The 24,693-nt window shown below is 49.5% G+C and overlaps 1 protein-coding gene across 2 annotated transcripts in view; it reads right to left on the bottom strand.

Annotated features, from left to right (window-relative positions):
• Positions 1–4,462: 4,462 nt before the first annotated feature.
• Positions 4,463–24,693, bottom strand: part of Rasa3 (RAS p21 protein activator 3) — a 111,825-nt gene continuing 91,594 nt past the window's right edge. For both annotated transcript variants that reach the window (XM_085844165.1, XM_085844166.1), the window contains exons 12-24: positions 23,617–23,731; positions 22,595–22,669; positions 21,830–21,953; positions 20,650–20,756; positions 19,178–19,255; positions 18,192–18,269; positions 16,889–16,962; positions 15,479–15,585; positions 14,676–14,758; positions 14,183–14,391; positions 13,142–13,245; positions 7,297–7,480; positions 4,463–6,013 (exon numbers count right to left, since the gene is read on the bottom strand). In XM_085844165.1, the coding sequence (XP_085700291.1) occupies positions 5,938–6,013; positions 7,297–7,480; positions 13,142–13,245; positions 14,183–14,391; positions 14,676–14,758; positions 15,479–15,585; positions 16,889–16,962; positions 18,192–18,269; positions 19,178–19,255; positions 20,650–20,756; positions 21,830–21,953; positions 22,595–22,669; positions 23,617–23,731 (1,414 nt within the window). In that variant the 3' untranslated portion in view covers positions 4,463–5,937. The remainder of the gene's footprint in view (positions 6,014–7,296; positions 7,481–13,141; positions 13,246–14,182; positions 14,392–14,675; positions 14,759–15,478; positions 15,586–16,888; positions 16,963–18,191; positions 18,270–19,177; positions 19,256–20,649; positions 20,757–21,829; positions 21,954–22,594; positions 22,670–23,616; positions 23,732–24,693) is intronic.

The following is a 24,693-nucleotide window of genomic DNA, read 5'->3' as shown; positions in this document are numbered from 1 at the left end:
ATAAATGAATGGCCCTGGGGCAGTGTGATCCGGTTTACATTCAGGCCTGTGGGTCAGAACTTACACTGAGAGCAGGGCTTGGTGGAAGACATTTTGATGACTTATACAGACAGAGAAACCTGCCCATACAGGACCTCAGCCTCAATTGGGAAAATGTCTCCCAGCTGAAGGCTAGAAATCAAGGAGGGGCAGGGATGTCTCCCCTGCAGCCTCTCCCAGGGTCTACAGATGTCATCTTCATGGACTATCCCCCTAATCTGTTCCTTCATCTCCTCTATGACAGCAAACACAGTGGATTGGGGCTCCCCCCTGGTGCCAACATAGCATACAACTATCCCCTGAGGGGATAGACGTTTGTTTTACAGCTAAATACAAGTGACCACTGCCTCAGAGCACATTCAAACGAACACAAACTCAATGTTCCAACCTAGTAACCGTTGGACAATTTTTTTTCTTTTAAATTATGAATATGTGTATGTCTGCATGTGGATATGTGTTAGGGATTGGTCTGGTGCTGCTGTGTATTCAAATGCTAAATACTGGCTCTCAAGATCTGGTTGTGCCCAGTGAGCAGATCCTTATGTGTACCAGTGATGCTACGTAAACCTTGCTCCCCAATTTAAAACCACTGGCTAAATAAAGGTGGCTATAGCCAGTTACTGGGGAGAATATGAAAGATGGGGTTTCAGACACTGGGTTGGGGGTTGCAGGTGGGGACCACGAGGAGGAGAAAGAGGGTGGATGAAGAGGGAACAGGAGATTCCCATTACATGTGATGGAGCAGGAACAGGTGCCCAAATGAAACGCACCCCCCCACCCCCAACCCCAGGACAGACTTCTGGACCAGAAGTAACTGGGGTGGGATTCGAACAGTCAATTTTTGCTTTGGAGGAGAGCAGCTGAGAACAATACAGGCAGCCACGTGATGTTAGAAAGGATTACTGCATTAATTAGATCAGCAGATAAAAATCCTAACTCCAGATGGAAAAAAGAAGGTATGTTATGTTGGGAGATTTTACATTTGTTCCATAGGAAAAGAAAAGCTATGGAGTCCTTCCAAATCGATAAAGATCAATAAGGATCAGATACGACTGGAGAAGAGTCAAACCACAAGTATTGGGGGAGTGCAGCTGGGAAATTAAGTATAATAATCTATAGAAATATAGATTAGGGGTAATCCCCCAATAATTGTACAAGAGAGAATGAAATAATCCATAGGACTCTGCCTCGGTTATTGGGGGGGGGGCTGGCTGTGTCATATTAATATCTATAGTTTCTTAAACTGGATTTCTAGGTATGCGCGCATGTGAGTGCAGGTGTTGGCGTGGCCCAGAAGAGGGTGCTGGATCTCCCGGACGTGCAGACAGTTACGAGGCATCCGATTTGAGCGTGGGGAACTGAACTCTAATAGCAAGATGTGCTCTTAGCACTGAAGTATCTCCAGCCCATGAAGTTTTTATATTAGCAGGACAAAGGAAGTCAGGAACAAAAGCACTTTTCAAATACACTGTTGGACATTGTAAATAGATGTCTACAGAAAGGCAGAGAATCTCGGCTCTGGGCCGCAGATGCTGTCTGAAGGCATTCATAGCCCTTTGGTTGGGGGAAACTAGAGTTTTGTTAATACATTCCAAAAGGTTGCTCCAGTTAGCCACAGGCTGTGAGGTTGTCAAGGAATGGCTATTAAGGTGGCTAAAGAGAGCCTAAGAGGAATTGTAATCAGGCTCCAGACCTGCAACATTCCAACCCCTCCATAATCATTGATGTTTTTATTAGTTATAGCCTGGGAAGGCTCGGAGCAAGGTGTTGGTCCATCCAGGGCCCCCTGTTTATAGTTCTCTCTATTGGCCAAGTATCACATATCGTTTATTAAGTATTATGAATGTCCGGTGGCTACAGGGAAGACTTCCTAGGGCCTGATGTGGGGATGGCTTGAGCAGTTGGTAAAGCTGTTAAGGAAGAAACTCCTGGATCATATTATTAAAATCTACTAGCCATCATGACTAAGATCTGATGCTTTCTTTAAAAGAATCGTCTGTATTTGACATAATGGGACATCTAATAATAGCATATCTAAAATGAAAATAACCCAGAACATTATCTCAGAGTGAAGGTACCAATGAGGAAAATGGGCCCTTTAAACAAACAATTTCCTAGATTGACTCTGTGTTTCTCCTACAGCTATTTATACTCTATGAACTTTTTTTTTTGTACTTGGAATATTTAGATCATTATCTCATAATTTTAGTTTTTCTTCCAGCCAGACTTACAGCGCTAACCTGCTGTGTGGCATGTTCAGCTCGAATTCTTAAGAAGAACTGGTCTCTCATCAGGTCCTTTGGGTATCTACTAGCTTTCAGTTTAGGGTTTTTATGGGCCTCTTGAACATACAAATGAGAGGGTCTCTGATTCTTTTCTCTTCGGGTTCTTTTCCTTCTGTGGTTTGCCTTATCCAACGTTGATGTGATGGTTTCTTTTATTATATCTCATTTTGTAATGCTTGGCTTTTACCTCTTAGAAGCCTGTTCTTTTCTAATGAGAGACAGAAAGGGAATGGATCCGGAGGGGAGGGGAGAGGGGAGGGAACTGGGAGGAGCAGAGGGAGGGGAAACCGAAATCAGGATATATTAAGAAAAAACCTTTTGTTTTGTTTTGTTTTTTGTTCTGAGGCAAGTTTTCTCTGTGTAGCACTAGCTGTCCTGGGACTTGCTTTGTAGACCAGTCTGTCCTAGAACTCACAGAGATCCACCTGCCTCTGCCTCCCACGTGCTGGTATTAAAGGCGTGTGTCATGCCTGGCCAAGAATCTATTTTTAATAAGGGGGAAAAACGTGGTTTTAATATCTAAATTATCATAGTTCTCACCTGTGGATACTATTACATTGGCACCCTACCAGATTTACCTTGGAAAGGTAAGTGAAAAATCACATTACAGAAGAGATTTGATAATGTAACATTCCTTTAAATTTTCTTTTAACAAGATTTTCTTTTCCTGGGGCAGAAGAGATGGCTCAGAGGTTAAGAGCAACTGGCTTCTCTTCCAGAGGTCCTGAGTTCAATTTCCAGCACCAACATGGTGGCTCATAACCATCTGTAATGGGATGTGATATCCTCTTCTGTCATACAGGCATGCATGCAAATAAAATACACACAGGCACTCAAAATACATACATAAATAGATAAAAACTTTAAAAAAAACTTTTCCCACGGACCAAATATTATTTGTAACAGTGATAAAAAAACTCTAATAATACTTTCATCTTAAGTGCAAATGTTTCCTTATTGAAGTATTTAAGGTATCCTACAGAAACAACAACAACAACAAAAATGGCCCAATATAAATTGTAATTAGGCTCTGGCCTTGCAACATTCTAACCTAGCCACACGCATAGAAAGTCTTAACAGTTCATCAGCCCCACAGATGTTCAGTGTAGGCTGCTGTTCTTTCTGGAAACTTGGATTCACACTGGTGACCTTATTTCAGTTTTATAACTGCCCAAGACCCCCTTCTCAAATATGGCGTGCCTGAGGTTTCTGGTGTGATGCCTTTAGCAGACTGGTGCTAGGGCACAACTTGAACTAACACAGCTAAACAGAAGATCCCCCGTGGTCCATTTTCTGTATCTCCTCCCCACAGGGACTGGTCTACTCCTAGCATCACAGTTCTTAACCTGACGAGATCAATTTGTGAACCTTCCTACTCTCAATGATCCCAGTCCTAACTAGGCATGCTGGAGTGTGAGTCGGACCTTAGCTGGGCATACTCTAGAGTAAACTTGAGTCTTAACTAGGCATGCCTGGGTGTAATTGGAGCCCTGAGTGGGTATGTTCCAGTGTGAGCTGATCTCAGATTTAGTGTGCTGGAATATGAGGTCAACCCTCTGTCTTAGTATTGTCCAATTGTTTATGTTTTGTTTATTTGTTTGTTTGTTGTTTTGCTTCCAGATGCCTGTGGTCAGGGCAGTAGACATCCCATACTCCATTCCTGGGAGTTCCCTGTCAGACAAGAGGCCAAGGAGCAAGGTCATATCTTCCTTGGTCCACTCCATACTCCTTTGTGGCCAGTGGAGACCAACCAGTGACCCAAGCCAGCTTCACCCTGTCCTGGGAAGCACCTGGCCTGAGTTCTTGGCCCCAGAAAGTCCCCAGAGAAAAACTCATTGCTCTCAAAGCCAAACTCCAGACTTTTCTTCTAATGGGCCTGACTCCCATTTAACCCATTGCAATTAAAAAGGGAAAGAAAAGAGTGAAAACCAAAGGAGAAAAGATGAGGGGGGTGAGGTGCTCCACAGTATCCTTCATCCTAGCATGGGGTTTCCATGCCATGCTGTCAGGAATGCCACCTGTCATGAGCACCACCACATGTCTGGTCTGACATTGATGCCATCCACCTTTATCTGCCACTCTACCTGTAGGGAACCTCCTACATTGCTCCCCTCTGGGAATCCAAATCACTCCACAGAAAGAATAAAACATCTGCTTTAATTGCCCAGTAAAATACATTGCAAATCGTTAGTATCTTATAAACAGAAACATTAAGTTACAAATCCAAGTTAAAAAGAAGTTCAATACAAGGGGCCTGCTGTGTCCAAACTGACTTTTGTTTCCATCCTCTGCTACTATGGGTTCTAGATACAGATTAAACCTCCCAACAAGAATGAAGAGAAAAGGGTACCAGAATGTGTGGTTGTGTCCTTCAGCAACATCTGCCCATAGAGCGCCCCTCTCTCAGCCTCTGGAAATGCAGTTTGGCATAAGGCTCCAGCAGTACTGTGGGGGCTAAGCTGGTGCAGTCTGTCTTGTCTGTTTCAGGACCCTCCCACCCCAATCAAAAGTGGTTCCAGACATTGGCATGTGTGGCCTTTTGGGCTCACAGAGACACAGGCATGTGGAATACCACGTTTGGCCTTTATTGCTGACGGTGCAGGCTCCGTCTCAGAGCTATGTCCCTGAGGACCCTTTGGCTTTGTGAGAAATCAAATACTGTTCCCTTTGGATTTCCCTAGGTCACCCCCTTTAATGCATATAGATGCTGGTATTCCACACTGCCTTATATCAAAATGCTATTTAAAAACAGTCCTTTAAAAACATTAAGAAAGACAGCTTGAAAAATGCACAGCCTTTAAAAATCTTTCCCAAACTTTCATCGAGGCAGCAAGCCTGTGGATTCTAGTTTGAAACCTTACCCAGCATCCAGACCTGTGTTCAAACTGAGGGGTGATGGTCACCCAGAGAAGACTGGGCTCACAGGCCTCCCTCTCCAGGGACTCTAAGAAAAGGACCCCCATGTCCTCAAAGATAAAAGAGTTTCTGTACCATCCTGTCCATCCCAGCCACAAAAATGTCCCTTTAGCCAGGAACAAATCAACATAAGCTAAGGAGAAAGGCTGCCTGCCTGCTGGCTGCCAGGGAAATACTGCTTCTCACGGTCCAGACAGGGATTCAGTGGAACGAACGGCAGGACTGTGTGTACGTCTAAGGCTAGGGCCAGACTGCTACATGTGTACAGAGCCACAGAGACCAGCAGGAAAGGGACAAGAGAGTGCACACTGAAGAAGGTGCGCCCTGACATGAACGAACCAGGCGTGCCTTTGTGAAGGGGGACCGGGCTGGAGGGAACAGGGTTAGACAAAGTCCACACTTCCCTAATATTTAACAGATCCCTGGATCCCCATACAACTGAAGGAGTAGAAAGACAGATGAGCATACATTCCAGGATGGCTCAGACCACCTGTGCTGGCAGCTAAGGGGAGCGCACAGCCCAGGCAACAGTTCCTGCCGGGGAAGAGCATGCGTGACTCGTGGTGGTCCCACCAGCTTGGTAGGACCTGTGTGAACGGGTGAACATGGTTCCTCTCCACGTATGCCTTCTGCCTTCTTTTATCTGCTTTTCCCCCAGGTGCGGGTCAACAGTGCTGTTCTGGGAGGTGCTGTGACCTTAAATGGAATGGGTGGAGATCTCAGACTGCTGCCGGATGTAGTTCTGGAAGCTCTTGTCTCCAATAGGGTGCTCCCTGGAGAGCGAGCAGAGAGGAGAAAGTGAGGACCTGTTCCTGACACCCCAACAACCACTGTAGTTTTAATCGTCTTTGTGTTGTCTGTCACTGTGCCGCCCATTCATTATAAAAACACATGGAAAGTGCAGATCCACAAAGAACAGTGAGCGCCAACTCCAAGGAAGCACTCACCGTGACTCAGGGTTCTCCTGCGGATGGTATGTCACATGTGTACATGTCATGTATGTGTGTGTGTGTTTGGAGCACATTTAGAACATACACACTATACATATATACATACATACATACATACATACATACGGGCTGTGGGTTCTAACCACATGTGGCACGTGCACACAGACATATGCACATGTTAGTGTGGACATATGTGGGCTGTGTACACACATGCATACTGCATGAAGTGTGCATCACTTGCAGGATGTGGGCATGCTATGGACCAGGAGGCTGACATGCATGTTTAATACGATCAAAGCAATGTTTTCAGAAGGTAAATGTGGGCCACCACAGGTGTGTCCAAAGGGATCGATCAGGAATCATGATGAGACTGGCTGGGATCCAGTGCAAGTAAGTCAGAGTTAGCACCATCTGCAGATGCTAACCCTCAGCCCTGTGAGTATATGGGGATAGTCAGGACGTGGGCCATGGCCACCTCTAATACAGTTGGGATTGGATCCTCTTACTGTTTCTGAGCATCAACTGAGGGCATATAGGCTTCTGAGCGCCCTGTGGGTCACCCACATGTATTTTGGGAGAAGTCCCTGAGCAGTCCTTGGGTGGACCTAGTACCACACCACCTGCTGAATGTGGGTCAGGAGCTGTCCCAGCCTTTATGGACCTGAGCTTCATCTCCAACTCTTCAGCTGTAAAGCTTGACCCACCTGGGGCCATATGACCAGAGCGGGAGAGGCGGAATGTCCCAATCTGGCTTGAGTCCTCTAGCTACACCTCTCCTACCTCAACCAGGAACAAGAATGTGCTCGGCTTAGTGACCCAGCACTCAGAGCCCCTGGTGGCTGGAAGAGGTGGCAAAGGGTGTGTATGATGGCAGATGGGTGGCCCCAGGCTCCTTCTAAGGCCTCAAACTGGGCTGCTGGTGGGATGGAGCTAGCTCCCTGCATATCACAGAGTTGGGTACCTGCTCTGCAGCAGACAAAAGGCTAAGGCAAGCCAGGCCTCTGAACTCCATGGGACCCCAGGACCCTCCCAAATGAGGTGGATGCTCACTGAAGGTCCCGATCTTTATATCAACCCCAGTGGCTAGGGAGCACCCCAACACTCACTGGCTCCCGTATCTCGTCTTCTTGAACTTGTCTCTCCTGTACTGTGCGTGCTCCTGCTCAAGGGTCCCCACCCCAGCGATGACCTGCTTCAGTGTCTTGTACGTCTCCTGGGGGTCGTCGATGACGAACGTTGAGTACTCCTCCTGCTCAGGGCCATCATACACAGACTTGCTGCCGCAGGCCTCTGCCATGCAAAGGGGTATGCGTAGAAGGGAGTGTCAGTATGGGGTGTAGCTCAGGATTCTGCTGTCCCTAGCCATGCCACGTCTCTGCTTTCCCTCCCCCAGAAAGCTTTTTCTTCCCCTCAGAAAAGAAAGGGGCCACTTTGGGAGTCAAACACTGTCCAGCCTGGAGGACCTCAGGTGAGCTGCATAGTCAAGGTCTCTCTAGTTTATGTTCTGAGACCTCATACCCCAAGCCTCAGGATGGTCTTCCGCCGGTCATGATGTGAGCTTCACATTCATGAACCGGTGTGCCCACCAGTCAAGCCAAGAGAGGTGTCCACACCCACACACTGGGCTCAGCTCTCTGGGGGGCAGGGGCTGTCGGGATGAACTTCCAGTCTGCATGTCTACAGAGCCTGACACATGCCACTCACCAGAGGCTTCTGGCCAGAACATGTCAGCTCTGAGGGCAGCAGGAGAGAAGGCGTGTCCAGCAGTGGCCAAGGATCTCTGTTCTCCACTGTTCTCATCTTCTCCCCAGACTGCCTTCCTGATCACCCCCACGGCAGCCACGTTATGGCTTCTGGCCATCAACAAGGACTACCCAGGCACCAGAGCTGCCCTTACTCACCTGACCCTGGATATCTGAGTTAGTATGCTATTCTGCCTCACTGTCCAAGGCTAGGCCAGTGCCCAGGCTAAGGTACCCAGGCCCTACCTACAGTTTTGCATATGCCATGGAATGAAAGCTTGTTTCCCTTTAAAGTTATATGTTGAAGTCTTTGCTTATTTGGTTAGCTTGGTTTTTTGAGTTAGAGCAGTGGTTCTCAGCCTTCCTAATGCTGTGACCCTTTAGTACGGTTCCTCACGTTGTGGTGAGCCCCCACACACCAAAAAAATTACTTTCATTGCTACTTCATAACTGTAATTTTTTGTAATTTTGCTGCTGTTATGAATTATAATGTAAATGTTTCTATCTTCTGATGGTCTTAGGGATCCTTTGTGAAAGGGCTGTTGGACCCCCAAGGGGAGCTCAGCCCACAGGTTGGGAACTGCCAAGCTAAAGTTTTGTTGTATAGCCGTGATTGGCTTCCACTCAGTATGTAAATCAGGATGACCTTGAACTTTCTGAGGTCATTCTGCTTCTTGTCTGTTGAGTTCTTGGATTACAGGCATGTGTCACATGTGTGGCTTGTGTACAGAAGTCTTAACTCCTAAGTTCAGTATTAGGGGGTGGTCCAATCACGAGGGCAGAGCCCTTGTGGAAGAGACTAGTCCCTCTGTAAAAAGGAACATCTTCTAGACCTTCGGGCATAGTGCAAAGTCAGTCTGCAATCAGAACTGCCTTCCCCAGAGCTAGTAGTGTGATGACTGGATTCCAGATGTCCCAGCTTCCAGAGCAATAAGAAGGAGGTCTCTGTCACCATGACCATGAACAACCAGTTTATGGCAGTCCAAAGCAACCAAGGCAGAAGACACAAAAGATGAGAGCTGCCCTAGAGCTACCCAAGTGCATGAGCAGTTTTGGACCTGCCCAGAAGGGGCTGGCAACTGCTGGGAACATTGCTGTACAGGCAAGGCAGTTCTGGTGAGGGGAGAGCAGCGGCAGGGCCATGCTGCTATAACACTGAGAAAGCCATGGTCGAAGCCATTCTGCTCAGGTCTCACACAGAGACTAAGGAGTTACAGACAGAGAGGAGGCGATCTTAATGTGACAAAGAACTCGGCTGAACTGGGCTTGTGATCCGTTCCGTGCAAGACAGAACTCGCTCATGACATGGATATTCAGCCAAGGTTTCTCAGTGAAGAGGTGTAGGAGGAGCAGGCTGCTCCTGACTGCGAAAGCGGGGAAGAGGGAAGTAGGTCAACTGAGCTGTTAAACAAAAAGGACCTGGGAAATGCCTGGCTTTCCCATCCTGCATGTGGAAGGAAGAGCACACCGAGGGGCTGTCCAACCCCCACCCAGCAAGATCAGGGTGGTGCTGGCTATAGACTCACCTCCTTAGCTCAACAGAGTCTGGGGGGCAAAGCAGGGCTCAACAGAAATTGCCAGCAGTGACTAAGGAAACAGTGGACAGGGTAGAAGGAAGGCAGGCTGCATGACAGTTTGGGCCCTACAGGACTGGATCAGAGAGGCACCGGCTATTGCTATACATGTTTCTCAAAACAGGGACAGAGGACTTGAAAAGCAAATCAGAGAGGAGCAAGGCTGCCCTCAACTCCGAGAGGTCAGCCCTTAAGCCAGCCATCAGATTCAGAATCCCTGACTGCATTATTAAATTGATTCTGACCCAGGAGAGAAAAAGAAAAAAACTGGTATAAATGAGAACAAATCAAGTAAGGGAATGGAACCCGCTTGGAGTGGGGCAGCGTTAGTTGTCAACTGGACACAGTCTAAAGTCATCTGGGATGAGAGTATCAATGAGCTATAATGTAGACCAGGTTGACGTGTGTGTGTGTGTGTGTGTGTGTGTGTGTGTGTGTGTATGTGTGTGTGTGTGTGTGTGTGAATTCCATGTTTACGGTAACTAAGGTGGGAAGACCCACCCACTATGGGTGGCACCATTCCCTATGCAGGAGATTTTGAATGCATGGGAACGTGGGTTCAGCACTGGTGTGAATTCACTGATCCACTGCTCTCTGCTGTGGCTATAACGTGACTAGCTGTTTTAAGTTCCCACTGCTTTGATTTTCTGCAATAATGGGCTGTAACTTGGAACTCTGAGCTAAATAAACATTTTCTCCCTTAAGATGCTTTTGCCAAGCTGGGGGGTGGTGGCGCACGCCTTTAATCCCAGCACTTGGGAGGCAGAGGCAGGCGGATTTCTGAGTTTGAGGCCAGCCTGGTCTACAAAGTGAGTTCCAGGACAGCCAGGGCTATACAGAGAAACCCTGTCTCTGAAAGAAAAAAAAAAAATCAAAAACCAAAAACCAAAAACCAAAAACCAAAAAACAAAAATTAAAGGAGAGATGAGCTCTGACTCAGGTGAACGTGACATTTGGAGACATGATGAGAGCAAGTCTCAGAGAGCCTGGCTGACCGCTGTATGCAGGAAGACTATGAGACATACAGTCAGTGTCTGCTCTGGTCTCTGTTGCTGACCCAAGTGGAATGAAGTGACACTTGGAAAGATTCACCTTTGATGTTCTGTATGAGATTCTGGTACCAGGTACAGAAGTCACCCCAATCAATCCCTGGGTCTGATGGGTATGTGTGTATGTGTGCATGCATGCATACACTTTTTGTGCTTTTTCTTTTTTAATCCTGTATTTATTTATTTATTTATTTACCTACCTACAGTTTGTTTTCTAAAGAGAAAGAGAGAAAGAAAAAAGGAAAAAAAGGAGTGGAACTGGATGGGTGGGGAGGAACTGGGAGGAGGTTTTTGATTAAATAAAACAAAAACAAATTGTCTACCAATACAATGACAGCACCAGGACAGCACTAAGTCGTGAGGCAGAAGCCTGTAAGCTTCACAGCCTCTGACCTTCACAGGGCGTGGTGCTAGATGAAGTGAGAGCCAAGGTTTCAGCCACAGCACTAGATGAGCCCTTACTGTTAGGCCAATCCCTTACAGTCAAGAAGAAGGAGAATATGAGAGCAGTTCTCTTCTATTTTTCCATCCATCCACTTTCCGGTCAATCCACATGCCTACCTGTTTGCTTGTTTATAAACAGATATCTGCCTATTCCACTGACCATCAGCATTATTCATTTATCCATATGTCTAGCTACCTGTACGTCCATCTATCAGCTATTTACTCATTTGTCCATCTATCTACCCATCAATTTGTCCTTTCATCTGTTCATTTATCCATCTATCTGTACATCTGCCCATCTGTCTATCTATGATTCCATCCAATCAACCAACCAACCTACCAACCCAACCAACCAAACTCACCAACCAAACCAACTAAGCAACCCAACCAACCAGACAGATCAACCAACCAACCAACCCAAACAAACAAACAAATCAACCAACCAACCCAGTCAATCAATCAATCAATCAATCAATCCAACCAACCAAGCCCAACAACCCAACAACCAAACCAACAACAAACCCAACCCAACCAACCAGCCAGCCAAACTAACCAGTCAACCAACCAAACCAACTAAGCAACCCAAAAAACAAACAAATCAACCAACCAACCAACCCACCCACCCAACCAACCAAACAAACAAACAAACAAATCAACCAACCAACCAACCAACAGCTGTTGGCATCTCCTCTGCACTGGGCTCTGGTGCAGATAAAACATCTTATGTTCAAAGACAGTCACAGCATATAGCAAACAGTTGTGAGGCAGCTGTACTTGCAGTGATGGAGGCAAAGCTCAGGCTGCTGAGCAGCAGAGGCTGGGGGAAAATGCACAGGGAGAGCAGGCACCAGCCAGGCTGAGGAGGGCAGGCTTTCCAGGTTGAGGGAGGATGGGGACCCTGGGACAGGAATGGAGCTCCACAGTGCAGGGGAGCCCCAGGCTATGCAGCAACTCTAGAAGTATCAGGAAGGCACCTACACACAGGCGTAATCACCCTCAGTATCCATCGAGACCTCTGCAGAGGCCCCATCCTCTCCAAGGCTCTTACCCTGCTTCAGTTACTGTTGTTGGAGCTGCCCACAGCTGGCTATGTTTACTGAGTCACTGAGCGGCCTTAGGCCATGGCCGCACACATCTTCACAGTAGGTACTGTGAATGCCAGGTTTGCTGGGCATGAAGATGTGACAGGTATGTATATGAAGGAATGTGAGTCCATGCTGTGTTCAAGAACCCAGGCAAGGCTGGGCACGTGCAGGTGCCCTGTGCTGTCTGTGCAGATGTGTGCACGTGTCTGCTACACTGTCTGTGTATCCCCAAGGCTAGTCGACATGGGGTGGTGCCGGGAGAGCAGATGTGGCTGGGCTCCCGTGTGGGCACTGGCATGAGGTCCGTGGAGATCCACCCACATCCCGTGTACCAGTGCTCCTGGGCCAGAGCAGGAGAAAGAGAAGGACCTTGGCAGGCCCACTTCTTGGCTTTACTGGACAGTTTCAGTGGTGCACGGGGCCCATCACATAATCCCTAAGGACAGATGGGAGACTCTGGGGTGGGTGACTGGTTCACTTTCTTTGGTGGGTTCTGCACCTGTGCCTCTCTGAGGTACAGACCTCAAACTCTGCTCAGGTGACATCCAATTCATCCTGCCTACATTGTTTGCTTTAATTCTATAAAGAAATTAAATCTAAAGGGTGGGAAAGTAACAGATACTTGAAACAACATGCAGTATGCCTGTATCACAAGCTGCTAGGCATGTGGCGTATTCACATGTGCCCACACAGTTGTGTGTGTATCCACATGTGTGCACACATATGTAACACATGTGCGTACACACACACACACACACACCCCTCTCTGGAGAGCACAAGAGAATGAAATCTTTTGGTTGTGTAGATGCCATTGAGAAAGGCTAAAGAATTTGGAAGTTCACAGTTTGCATGTTAAGTTCTATCTGAAAATGTTATAATGTCCCACAGCCTGACTATTCTCGTACCAACTGCTCCTAAAACCGTGCCAAGCTCCCGGGTCCTTAAGTGGCTTAACAGACGCCCACAGGGACCAAGGAACCCCAGAGGCTCCCGAGGGACACTGCTGTGGTGACTGACACCCCCACTTCCCACTCCCCACAGTGGGGCCCATCCTCACCCTGCATCTTTTCCAGCTTGCCCATGTACAGGTTAAAGAGAGAGTAGATGCGCTCTGTTTCACGGTCCCCATCAATGTCCAGCTGGATGTTGGCCGGGAGCCCACTGTCCAAAGACAGCAGAGAAAAAATGGTGAATGTTTTCTTAAACACTGGTTTTATGTGGGGTGGGGGGGCTTTGAACTCATTAGTGATATGGGAAAGGGTCTTTTGGGGACACATGGGGTAGGAATGACCCAGAATAGCCTCACAATGAGTCTATGAGTCCTCTCATCCTTGAAGGTTATGAGTGAGGCTCTGGCTCCTGTCACAGCCTAAAGATGGAGGGAACCCTTGATCCCTTCCCTGGAGGGTTCTGGGAATACAGGGCCACACACACAGATCTGAGATTCTAAGAAGAGGCCCTCCTGGGACCTGGGCTCTATACTAATGAAGCTGGATATAATGATGCCAAGGCTCTGGGAGGGTTAAATGACAGCCTGAGGGTAGGTGACCCTGAGTAGTCCTCCACTTCAGGCTTGTCACATGAGGCTGACAGTGCCTCTTCTATGTGCACAAGCCATGTAAGAGTCAAACAAGGGGCACTACCAATCTTCATGGCAGAGGCTACCTACAGGGCCAGGAAGGCAATGCCTGCCCCAGTTTCCAAGAAGGGGATATATGCTGTGGTCCAAGCAGAGGAACCAGGCTGAGGCATCTGTGAGCTGAGCATGTTCTCAGGGATGCACAAGCCATTCATGTTCTTGGCAGAAGAGACAGAGAACCCTGCCCCATCTTCAGACCCTCCACACAAGCCTACCACTCCTGAAGACATCTCTGCCCCAGGCAGGACTTAGTAACCTTGAAGGCTTGTAGCTCCCACCAGCCTAGGCAGAGCCTTTTGGAGGACCACACCAAGGGCTCCCTGCAGAACAGCTCTGTGCCCGTGGTTTCTGAGTAGGTGTTTGTTGCATCTTAGTACCTAACCTGACTCGCCTGATGCAGTGCAAAAGCCAACAGCTGGGCCTTTATGTATAAACAGGGTTGTGGAGCCATGGACCTACCCAGTGCAGGGAGTGCAGCCAGCAGCCGTGTCTGAGGAGGCCCTGCAGCAGAGCCAGTGGCCGTTCAGGTAGGCCGACGGGTGGAAGACGGTGAGCCGCTTCTGGTTGCACTGGCTCACTTTGGTGAGGATGTCGATCCAGTCCTTGGCCTCCACACAGTTGTTGGCCTGGATGTACAGGGCACGCTCTGGCTGGATGACCTGGAACATCTGGGCACACAGTATAGGGTCAGGGGCTATTAGTCCAGCCGGTGCCAAGCCGTTTGCCTAGCTTCTGGTAGGTTCTACCACTGGGTCAGATAGAGAAGGAGGTGGGGTGTATGAGTGCTCAGGTGACAGAGTCCCCAGGGCCTGGATATGCAGGGTGGCGGGGGAGGGTACATCTCCAATAGGAGGAGGAGGAGGAGGAGGAGGAAGAGGAAGAAGAAGAAGAGGAGGAGGAGGAGGAGGAGGAGGAGGAACCACCTGTCAGGTTGGAAGGGGCCATCACTCACGTTTTTCATTCGGAAGGACTCCTCCTCTAGCCTCTCCACAGCCAAGATGTTCTCGATGGGGATGTTGCAGAGTGGCTGATCACCTACAGCAAAGAAGGTGTGAGAGCCGGGCTCAGATGTACTCAGATGCACACCCCAGGTGTGAGGCTCCCCAAGGCCCAGCGGTGACTGTCCTTCTCAAAGGCTGGGAAGATAGGAAGATCTTGGATGCGGGGCTGGGGTAGGCATTGGGCTCTCAGAGCACAGCACATACACAAAGGCAGGACCTTGGAACCCTGGGACTATTTAACATTAATATTTAACTGGTGACAGTGTCTCACTCACTCGGGCCCACAGGAACATGGCCCACACCATCTCCAGCACTGTGGCACACCATCCAGTTTAGACCTAGGGCACGGCAGAGCCATTCAGCACTCTCCCTGTCACTGAAACCTGGGACTCTGTTGTTCTAGCATGATAAGGTACAAAGAGGCCAGGCTAAGTAGCATCTCCCCTAGGTCTTCCCTTCTTTTCTTTATTGAATCACCACTCTGGGGCTCTGAAGGAGCAAGATAGACTCAAGAAGGGTGCCTGGGGCTGTGAAGCTACAATTGAGGAGATAAAAGGGGCGGAGGGTCTGTGGTACCACGTCAGCTCTGTACCCTCTGGTTCTATGGGGAGGGGGCAGAGCAGAGGCCTGAGGCTGAGTCTCTCTTAGGTCTCCTCTGCTACCCAGGCTCCTGTGACAGTCGGCCTGCACTGTTAACTGGCAGAGCCTCCCAGCCTTACTGGGCCCTGAGGGAGGGAATGGAAAACCTCTTTACCTTTGCTTTTCTGGTAGGTGAACTCGTGGTTCGTCAGGCGAAACCACCTCTTCTTGAAATTCTTCATTCCAAACCGTTTCCTTCCCTGGGCCCGCTTGATCATGAACCTGACACAAGGGGCACATGGCACTTACTGAGTGTTCTCAGGTCAGGGCCCGCGCTACCTCCAGATGCACGGTCAAAACAATCCTCTGTCCTCACAAGCCACAGGTGGGCAGTGGTACTAGAACCCTGTCACTTTACTTCCTAGTGCTAAGACGGATGATGAAGGGCTCACGCTCTGGGTTTTTTTGAGCAGCTTTACCTTGTACTAGTACTTTCTTAGAAAACACAACTTTCTTCAACCCATAAACATAAGGGGTTTGTGTAGAATTTGTGAACACTGCATCATTTGGAATGTTGGACTTTACTGGATAGAGGAACGGGTGTGTGTGGCCCTAGGCGGCTGTACAGAGAAGAACCTGCGGATTCCTTGGTAATGGATTCACATAAATCTTCATGCTCAGTTTTTTGACCCAAGCACCACCTGCAGCGGTGACTTTTTCTAAGGCCACCCATTTTCCCTATGAGGTGGAAGAGGCAGTCTTCATTCCTGGTGGTTAGAGATCAGCTGAGGCTGCAATCAGGCCCTCTGGCCTCACCTGAGCAGGACTGACTTAACCCAGTGAACATGCTGAAATGGGCAGAGCTGACCTCACAGCTCTGTGTTGGCAGACAGAGGAGTGCCGTGGCAGAGGTGGGAGTGAATCTCTCTAATCACGGCACGGTACAGTTACCACTGCACACGGATGTAGATGATGCTGCAGCTAACCGTGTAGGGCAGCATTCGGCCTGAGGATGTGACCCTCAAGAGGAACAGGCAGTGCTTTCGTCTTGGGTAAAAGTCTAAGACCTCAGCCTGACAGTGTGTTGGCAGAGCTGGAGAGGGCGCACCTCTCCCGCAACCGCCAGTTACCCTGCAAGTTTGTTACCGCCAGCATAAGGTTTGTAAGCCATTTCCACACTGTGCTAAGTACTATGAGACAAACCTGGTGCTTTGAGGTTGTGAATGAAATGCATATCACATGGTGTCATGAATGTATTGTTGAATACCTGATTAAAGTAGAAGGTGATTAAAAAGGAACAGATGCAGGTAGGACAGCTTAATGGTTACCTACAGATAGCCTAAGCTTGAACCAAAGAGACACAAGGGGACGTGGACCTAGCCAAACAGTCTCAACTAGGGGCTGGGATCTGGGGTGTGGGGCAGGGCTCATGGGAAGCAGGCATGTCTGTCAAAGTTGATGCAAACAAGGGCAGGATGCAATCCCCAGGCCCCTCAGGCAGGACTGTGGGGTGGAAGGGACGGGGGGGGGGGGTGCGTGGAGAAGGAAGTCAAGTATACAACGATCTCAACTGTCAACTCCTTACCCTTCTTTAAGCAGGATAGGCTGCTCTATGCTCTTGGGGTCCCTTCTTCCCGAGGATGAGATCAAATCCAGGAACTGAGGTAGGAGGAGATCAGATCATTAGAAGAGGACACGTGTGGGCAGTGTCTGTTGCTGCGGAGCCCTAGCTGGGATGCATAGACTGCCCCTGAACCCAGTGGAGAGATCTGGGGATGTGAGTCCTAGGAGAGTTGGGGCGGGGGGTGAGGGTGGGGGGTGTTGCTCTTGTCTCCAGTATATTAGCCCAGTCCACCCCTCCAGGTCTTGTCCATCTGCTGTGACCTTGTTGGGACTGTCACCAGGAGCCACATGTGTGCTAGGGAGGAGGCTACTAGAGCTTCGTGGGCCTAAGGCAGGTTCTATTGGTACATCCTGAGGTCCTGATGGGAGGGAGGTGTTAGCCCATCTGGAACCCCACTAGCTCCGCCTGGCCTGGCTGAGGTCCCCAGCTTTGGTGTGTGACCGTTCTATTCCTTGGATTCCCTCCATCAGTTGAAGGCCACCCTAAGCTTCTACCCTTTCCCTGTCCGGGACTTTTATGACTTCCAAGAGAGAAGTTGTATAAGCTGCTTCTGACCGGCAGAGCAAAAGACAAGCCCAGGGTCCCGAAGGGTCTCTCTCTACTGTGTCGAGGCTCGGGCAGCAAAGCCCAGGGTCCTGAAGTGTCTTTTTTACTGCATTGGGGCTCGGGCAGCACACATGGGCATTAAGCACACAGGCAACGTGAGACCTGTGCTGGACAGTTTTGGTCAGCCTGACACAAACCTGGACACATCTGGGAAGGGGAGATCCCCAGTTGAGACACTGCCTCCATCAGACTCACCAGTAGGCGTGTCTCTAGGACACTTTCCTGACTATGACTGACGTGGGAGGGGACAGCTCACAGTGGGCGATGCCAACCCGGGCAGGTGGTTTCGGGTGGTGTAAGAAAGCAAGCGGAGCAAGCTATGAAAAATGAGCTAGCCAATAGCATTCCCCTATGGATTCTCTCGGCCCGACTCCCCTCAGTGACAGACAGTGATGTAGAAGTGTCAGCCAAATAACCCCACCCCCACCCCAAGATGGTTGCGGTTAATTTTTATCATGGCAACAGAAAGTAACTTAATAATAGAAGGCCTTTGGTGCAAAAAACTGAGGGTGAGCCTCCGTATTAGACTCTGAAGAGAGTCAATGGTGACTTTTAGGGCTGGCGTACCAGCCTCAGTTAAAGTGGGCAGACAGGTAGTGGGAATGACCATGGAGAGGGTGTGGGAGACTCTCTGTGCCTTCAAGCGGGTGACACTTACGTTCTTTACAGCGTCTGCATACTTCTGCTCGTTGAAGAACTCATAGAATGTCGCCATGTACGACTCCTTAAAACTGGCCTAAAAGGAAACGGGTGAACTGCTGAGAGCCACCAGCACCGATGCTCATGGCCCAGATCATCTGAAAGCTGTAACAGTGACAGGTGTGGCAATTCCAGATCACATGGGTGAACGCATGCAGCCCCACCTAGAGGCTTCAACATACAGCAGGGAAGCTAAAACACCAGCCACAGAGATTGCTAGGGAGTCTACGTTGAAGCCTCTGGCACAAAGCACATCTTTACACACCCATTGACACCTGGGAACTGGGTTAATGGGCTGGCTACAAATAGCTACAGATGTGGTCACAAAGCCTGGTGGGCATGGATCAAAGCTAAGGTAAGTCTAGAAGAATGGGAGTTCAGGGCAGACCAGAGACCTCAGCACCAACCTCGTCTGGGGCACAAGATGAAGGGGAATGGAGGCTTATGACCAAAGGGGCCAGAGGGCATCTGCTGCTGTTCGAGATACAAAGGCTGCATATGGATGAAGGGCAGCTGCAGACCCTTCCTGGGTCTATGTCTTCAGCCCCAACATCCCAGGACAGCAAGGTCAATATCATATGCCTGGCCTACTATGGCTAAAGGTCCTGGGACAAAGCTGAGGCGGCTCAGCTACCTTGTCCGTTTAAAGAGTGGGATGAGCCTGATCCGATCACCATGGTCAGTGAGCCTCCCCACAATGACTGGTAAGCGCAGTCACATGGCTAAAGGCTCTCTGTCCTGGCAGCAGGACATGCTGGACCATTTATTTTTGCAACGGAGAGATGGAGACACAGGTTTTAATTATCTTCGCTATCCTCTTAACTGTGATAAACATACCCTCCCCTGTACGCAAAACATTTCATTTATGGCTTCTACAGAGAGGGAAAACCCCCAAACCCAAACCCTCCAGCAGTCATAAAGAGAGTGTGATGAGTGTAGGCTTACAGACTTGGACTTGGACAAGCTGCCGAGGGTCTGGATCGTCTTTGAGATAAGTGTCAGGGTTCTAGAAGTCTGTGGGTCCTGAAGAGACAGGACGAGAGAGATGTGGGTTTTGTTCTGTAGAAGAGCAACTGTTAATCCCAGAATAAGGTAATACACTGAATGGCACTGTCTAAAACCTACCATGGTGTGGAATATATGCACCAGTAAAGATTCGAGAAGATCAGTGCTGCCTGGGGCCTGATTCATCAAGACCCCAGCTTCCTAGTATTGCTAGCTGAGAATCTCTGCCTGATATGACGAGGGCTCTCTCAAATTAGAGCAGTCCTGCAGATCACTATAGCCCTAGCTGGGGACCCACAAACCTTGCTAGGGATGTCTGCAGCTTTGCTATGGCTTGGAGGGTGTGGTGGTTTGAATACACTTGGCCCAGGGAGTGGCACTATTAGGAGTGGCCTTGTTGGAGGAAGTGTGTCACTGTGTGTGTTGGGGTGGGCTTTGAGGTCCTATGCTCAAGCCCCAGCCAGTGCTGAAGAGACCCTCCTCCTGGCTGCCTAAGGAAGACAGTCTTGTCCCGGCTGTCTCAGCTCCTTCTCCAGCACCATGTCATGCTTCATGCTTCCCACTGTGATGATAACGGACTGGACCTCTGAAACTGTTAGCCAAAGTCAATTAAATGTTTCCTTTATGAGAGCTGCCTTGGTCATGGTGTGCCTTCATAGCAATGGAACACTAACTAAGACAGAGGGTTTAACTTAAACCAAAGAAAGCTCCAGCAGGTCTTGTTGTGATGCCCTAGCAGGGGGCTATTCTCCTACATCTTGCCTCTGTCAGGCATTTATCTGTTGCCCCATTAGAAATCTATGCCCTGCCCAGACAGGGCTTAGCTATGGCATGTGCACCCTAAGTAGATGGGGGTGCGGGGGACACTAATAGAGAGCATCAGTTAAGACCCTGGACAGATATGAATTACTATATAAAATAGTATTAAATGGAGGTTGGAGAGACATCTAGTTGGTAAAGTGTTGTCATACAAGCATGAGTTTGATCCCCAGGGCCCATGTGAGAAGTGGAACACAGTAGTGTGCACTTGTATTGAAGGGGTGGAGACAGACAGGACCCTGCAGCTCACTGGCTAGTTGGTCGAGCCTAACTGGCGAGCTCCAGATCCCAGTGAGGGACTGTGCCTCAAAAACAAAACAGCTGGGGCATGAAGAAAGAGATCCGAGCTTGACTGTGCATCCCTCCACCAAGATATACCTACACGTACAGAAATGCACAATAAGATAAAGTAGTGTTGATTCTTCCATCAGAGTGAAGCCCAGCCCACCCTCTCTCCCACTCACAGAAGCACAGCTGCTGAGGGAGGACCAGTTGGCGGAGGGGAACTTGCTACTTAAGAAGGACTGGCTGGCTGAGGTGGGCTGCCTAGCTGACAAGGACTGGCTGGCTGGCTTACAGGACGACTCACTTACCGTGTGGTGGGGTGTCAGCTGGAAAAGGTTTGGGGACAGGATGGCAGGGGCGAAGAACCTGAGGAAGATGAAGCTGCTCACAGCGGTGTACCTCACATCCAAGTCATCTGAAGCAGACAGGGGACAGTTTCAGTAGGAACAGAAGCATGGCATATGGGTTACATCTTGCTTGGCAATTCTCAAGGGCCCCATAGACTTGGCTGAGACTCTATCTCTGTCTCTCTTCCTGTTTCTGTATCTCTTCTATATCTTCTGATCTCTCTCCTCAGTCCATACATCTCTGTGTTCGGTCACCCTTCTGTCTCTGTATCTTTGTCTATCTCTTTGCCCATTTCTCTGTCTCCCGATCTGGTAATCTCATTATGTCACAAGAGGACACAGTCAGGCAGCTGAAAGTCATAGGTGTAACCTCACTCACCAAGGCCTCCTGAAGATCATTGCTGGGAGGTCTGCTCCCATATGGAAATGATAACTTTTTTGTTTTGGAAATTCCTCCCCCCAACCCCCAGCCTTCAGAGTCCTGCGATCTCAGAGCTTTGGGGTCTGCAGGACATCTGAAGATTCCTGTCTCCTAGAGGCTGAACCTGGGAGCAAGGTGCTCTGGCCTGAGACACCTAGCTCCGGCCTGTGTGGCGTAGTCATGGGGGCTGTTTGCTCAGAGTGGTAGGTGTGGGGCCTAGAGAGGTGTAGGTGGGGCAGGGGTTAGGATAGGAAAGATACTGGGGTATGGGGTTGGAGGTAGCAGGGGCAGCCTGAGAGGTCTAGTCTGGTCTGTACAGGACAGGCCAAGGACTCTGAGGAATATCCTGGTGTGGAGGGAGGCTACCATGAGGATAGGGTATTGGGGGAGGTAAGGCATTCAGTTTAAGGTGGGCTGTGGGGAGGGCATCTCGGCTTCTCCAGGAGCCAGCATGAGGAACAGGTTGAAGAAGAGGGTCCCCAGGAAACCTCTTCCCAGATCCCTGACACTTGAAGTTCTTGGTAAGGGAAAGGCCCCCAAGGGGTTGGTCTTCTTAGCAAGGCAGTAACTCAGAATTCATGACCCCATCGAGAAAACATACAAAGGCAGTTAGTTCTGGGAGGCCATGTTTACACTGGGGGATTCTGAGCCAAGAGGGTGGGCGTGGCTGAGCTCATTCCCTAGCTCAGCCCATCCCTTAGCTCGGCCAGGCTGGCTCACCTTGGAAGCGCTTGGCAGCCGCCTCCCGCAGAGAGAAAAAGATGTCACACATGACGGTGGGGCAGCTCACCCCGGACTTGGTGATGACAGTGAAGATGCGATCCACATACTGTCTCAGGCTCTCCTGCAAGATGGGACAGTTAGACCCCATGTCTCCCCAAGGCCGAGACAGCCTTGGCCATGCCTCGGGATAGTGGAGCCCAGCCCTCCATGATGCTTGCAAACACCCTCTCTGTGAAAGATCCACATCAGGTAAGTAGAGTGACCCATCCCCTGGGTTCTCTTGCCCAGTGTCAGTGAATGTAGACTGAACTTCACTAGGACCCAAGGAACCTGCACTTCTGTTTGAAAGCATGAACCCAGTAAAGTCTGGTCTGTAAGAACTCCTAAGAGGACATTAACACATGACAGTCCCTCAGGCAGTCTGACACACTTCACATGAAGATGCTTGCTTGTCCCGAGCTGAGACATGGCGGAGTTCATGGGGTGGGGTGGGTCTGGGCCCTCAGGAGACAGTGGGAGCTGTAAGAACTTCTAAGAGGCAAGTGAGAGAGGCAGTGGAGGACAGGTAGGAACAGGGCATCCGATGACAACGGTTCTGTGAGCTCAACACTGGACTCACAGCCAAGGGTCGGGTAAGCGGTTTAGGGCCCAGATATCCCCACCCTGACTGGGATCTTCAAACAGTGTCCACACAGCCATGAGCAGAACCCCCATCGGGTGACCGGCCTTGGGAAGTGTCCCAGAACAAAGCAGGTGCCTTACCATGTTGTTCTCGAGGTTTTCGCCGTCTTTCAGTTTCACAGGGTCGATCTCACAGGACTTGTGGCTCTGGCAGATCTGGAAGAGCGTTAAGAGGTGCTGCACGAGGCGGGCAGATGGAGCCGAGGATGGCTTCCCGGGGAAGCTGGCCCTCCTGGAGGCAGCTTCCACAATGGTTGCTGGACAGCTACAGGCATGGGGAAGTATCGCTAGACTTGGGCTGGGCTGCAGCTGCCTTAAGGACCATCCTTGACCCCACAGAGCCCCCATGTGATCCCAGAGTCCCGTGAGGTCCCACCCACAGGGTTTACTGGTGAAGAGATGCTTCAGAGGTTTAAGGACATTGCTCCTCTCGAGTGCTGCAAGGGTTCTGCTCATAGGTGAATCACTGTTCTAGTTTACATTTGCACACAAAGTAAAGAACCCGCTTTTCACAACCCACCTTACTGGAAAGGCATCCAACAAAAGTCATGTGAGGGGTGGAGTTATGAGAAGGGAGTTTGGACATGAAAGACACTATGTCTACCCATCTATATATGATCTATCAATCATCTCTATGTGTCTATCCATCATCTATATCTATCCTATCATCATCTATCAACCATCTATAACTATCTCTATATTATCTATCATCTATTATCTATCCATTATCTATCATCTATCAATCATCCATATCTACCTGTCTCTATATTATCTATCTATCCATCTATCATCTATACCTATCTATTATCTATATATTATCTATTACATATCAATCATCTCTATTTATCTATCTCTACATTACCTATCTATCATCTCTATCTATTCATCTATATATTATCTATCATCTATCAATCATCTATATCCATCCTTCCATCAATCTATTCATATCTACATCATCTACATCCATAAATCCATTCGAAGGCAGAGAGGATTCTGGGATACATACAGCATGTCCTCTATGAGAGCTAACGTGATCCCCGTGGGTAGCTCTGTCTCATATAGAAGCCCTGATCACCATGCTGAAGTGACCAGGGCTATCTCACCTCCTCAATGGTGGGCTTCAGGGTCACATGGAGATAGTGCATGCCCGCCAGCTTCATCGTCTCGTCTATGCACTTGGATGTCAGTGAGTTTCCTCGGAAGATGGTATTGGGATCCCTGGAAGACAGCAATGGGGTGTTATCTGCCTTGTCACAGCACGAAGGGAGCAAAGTCTCCTGAGTGGGGCCACTGAGTGGGTCATGGATGCTGGCTGGCAGGCCTGGGGCTCTATCTCAACAGTTCTTCTGCTATTGATGTGCAGAGCTGGATGGACCAGCAAAAGCCCCAGGCTGCAAAGCCAGGTCATCACTGGCTGCTGATCAGCGCAACCCCTTCACTCTGGTTCCTTCCTTATCAAGGGCATCTTAGGATAAACCTTGCTATTCCGGGGGGCAGGGGGAAGAACAGGCTCAACCTTTTTGACCCAGTAGTGGGGATCTCCAGGAAAACTTGGAGCTCACCAGGGTTGACAGAACTGGTCCTTGAAGCCTGGGACCAGTCCACCCCCTCCCCACCCTTTCTGGATCTTTCCAGAAATGCTACCTTCCGAGAGAACCAATAAGGGAATCTGTTAAAGAGGGTCAGAGACCTGTTTGGCTCCTGAAGAGCCTGACACCCTCACTTCCTACCAATGCTGTGCACAGATGCAGTTTAGGACGGCTACTTTCCAGTCTAACCACTGGGTACCCAGGGGCCCAGCTTCCCATCCAGGATATAGACAGGTGGGGGCAGCTGAGTCAAGTGGAAGGTACAAAGAATGGGAGTGGATCTCTGTATGAGGCTGGGGTACAGGGAAAGCAGCATGGGGGTAGGAGGAGCATGAGGTGGGTGGGGCATGAGGTGGGAGGGGCATGAGGTAGGAGGAGCAGGAGATGGGAGGAGCAGGAGGTGGAAGGGGACATGAGGTGAGAGGAGCATGAGGTAGAAGGGGCATGGGGTAGGAGGAACATGGGGTGAGAGGAGCATGGAGTGGGAGGGACATGGGATGAGCATGAGGTGGAAGGGGCAAGAGGTGAGAGGAGCAGGAGGTGGGAGGGGTCCGAGGGGGAGGGGCATGAAGGGGTGGGGCAGCAGGGCGA

Source organism: Mus caroli, unplaced genomic scaffold (genome assembly GCF_978045245.1).
Source record: "Mus caroli unplaced genomic scaffold, Mus_caroli_1 scaffold_10, whole genome shotgun sequence".
In the NCBI taxonomy this organism is placed as follows: domain Eukaryota; kingdom Metazoa; phylum Chordata; class Mammalia; order Rodentia; family Muridae; genus Mus; species Mus caroli.
This window is presented reverse-complemented; position numbering and strand designations above follow the sequence as displayed.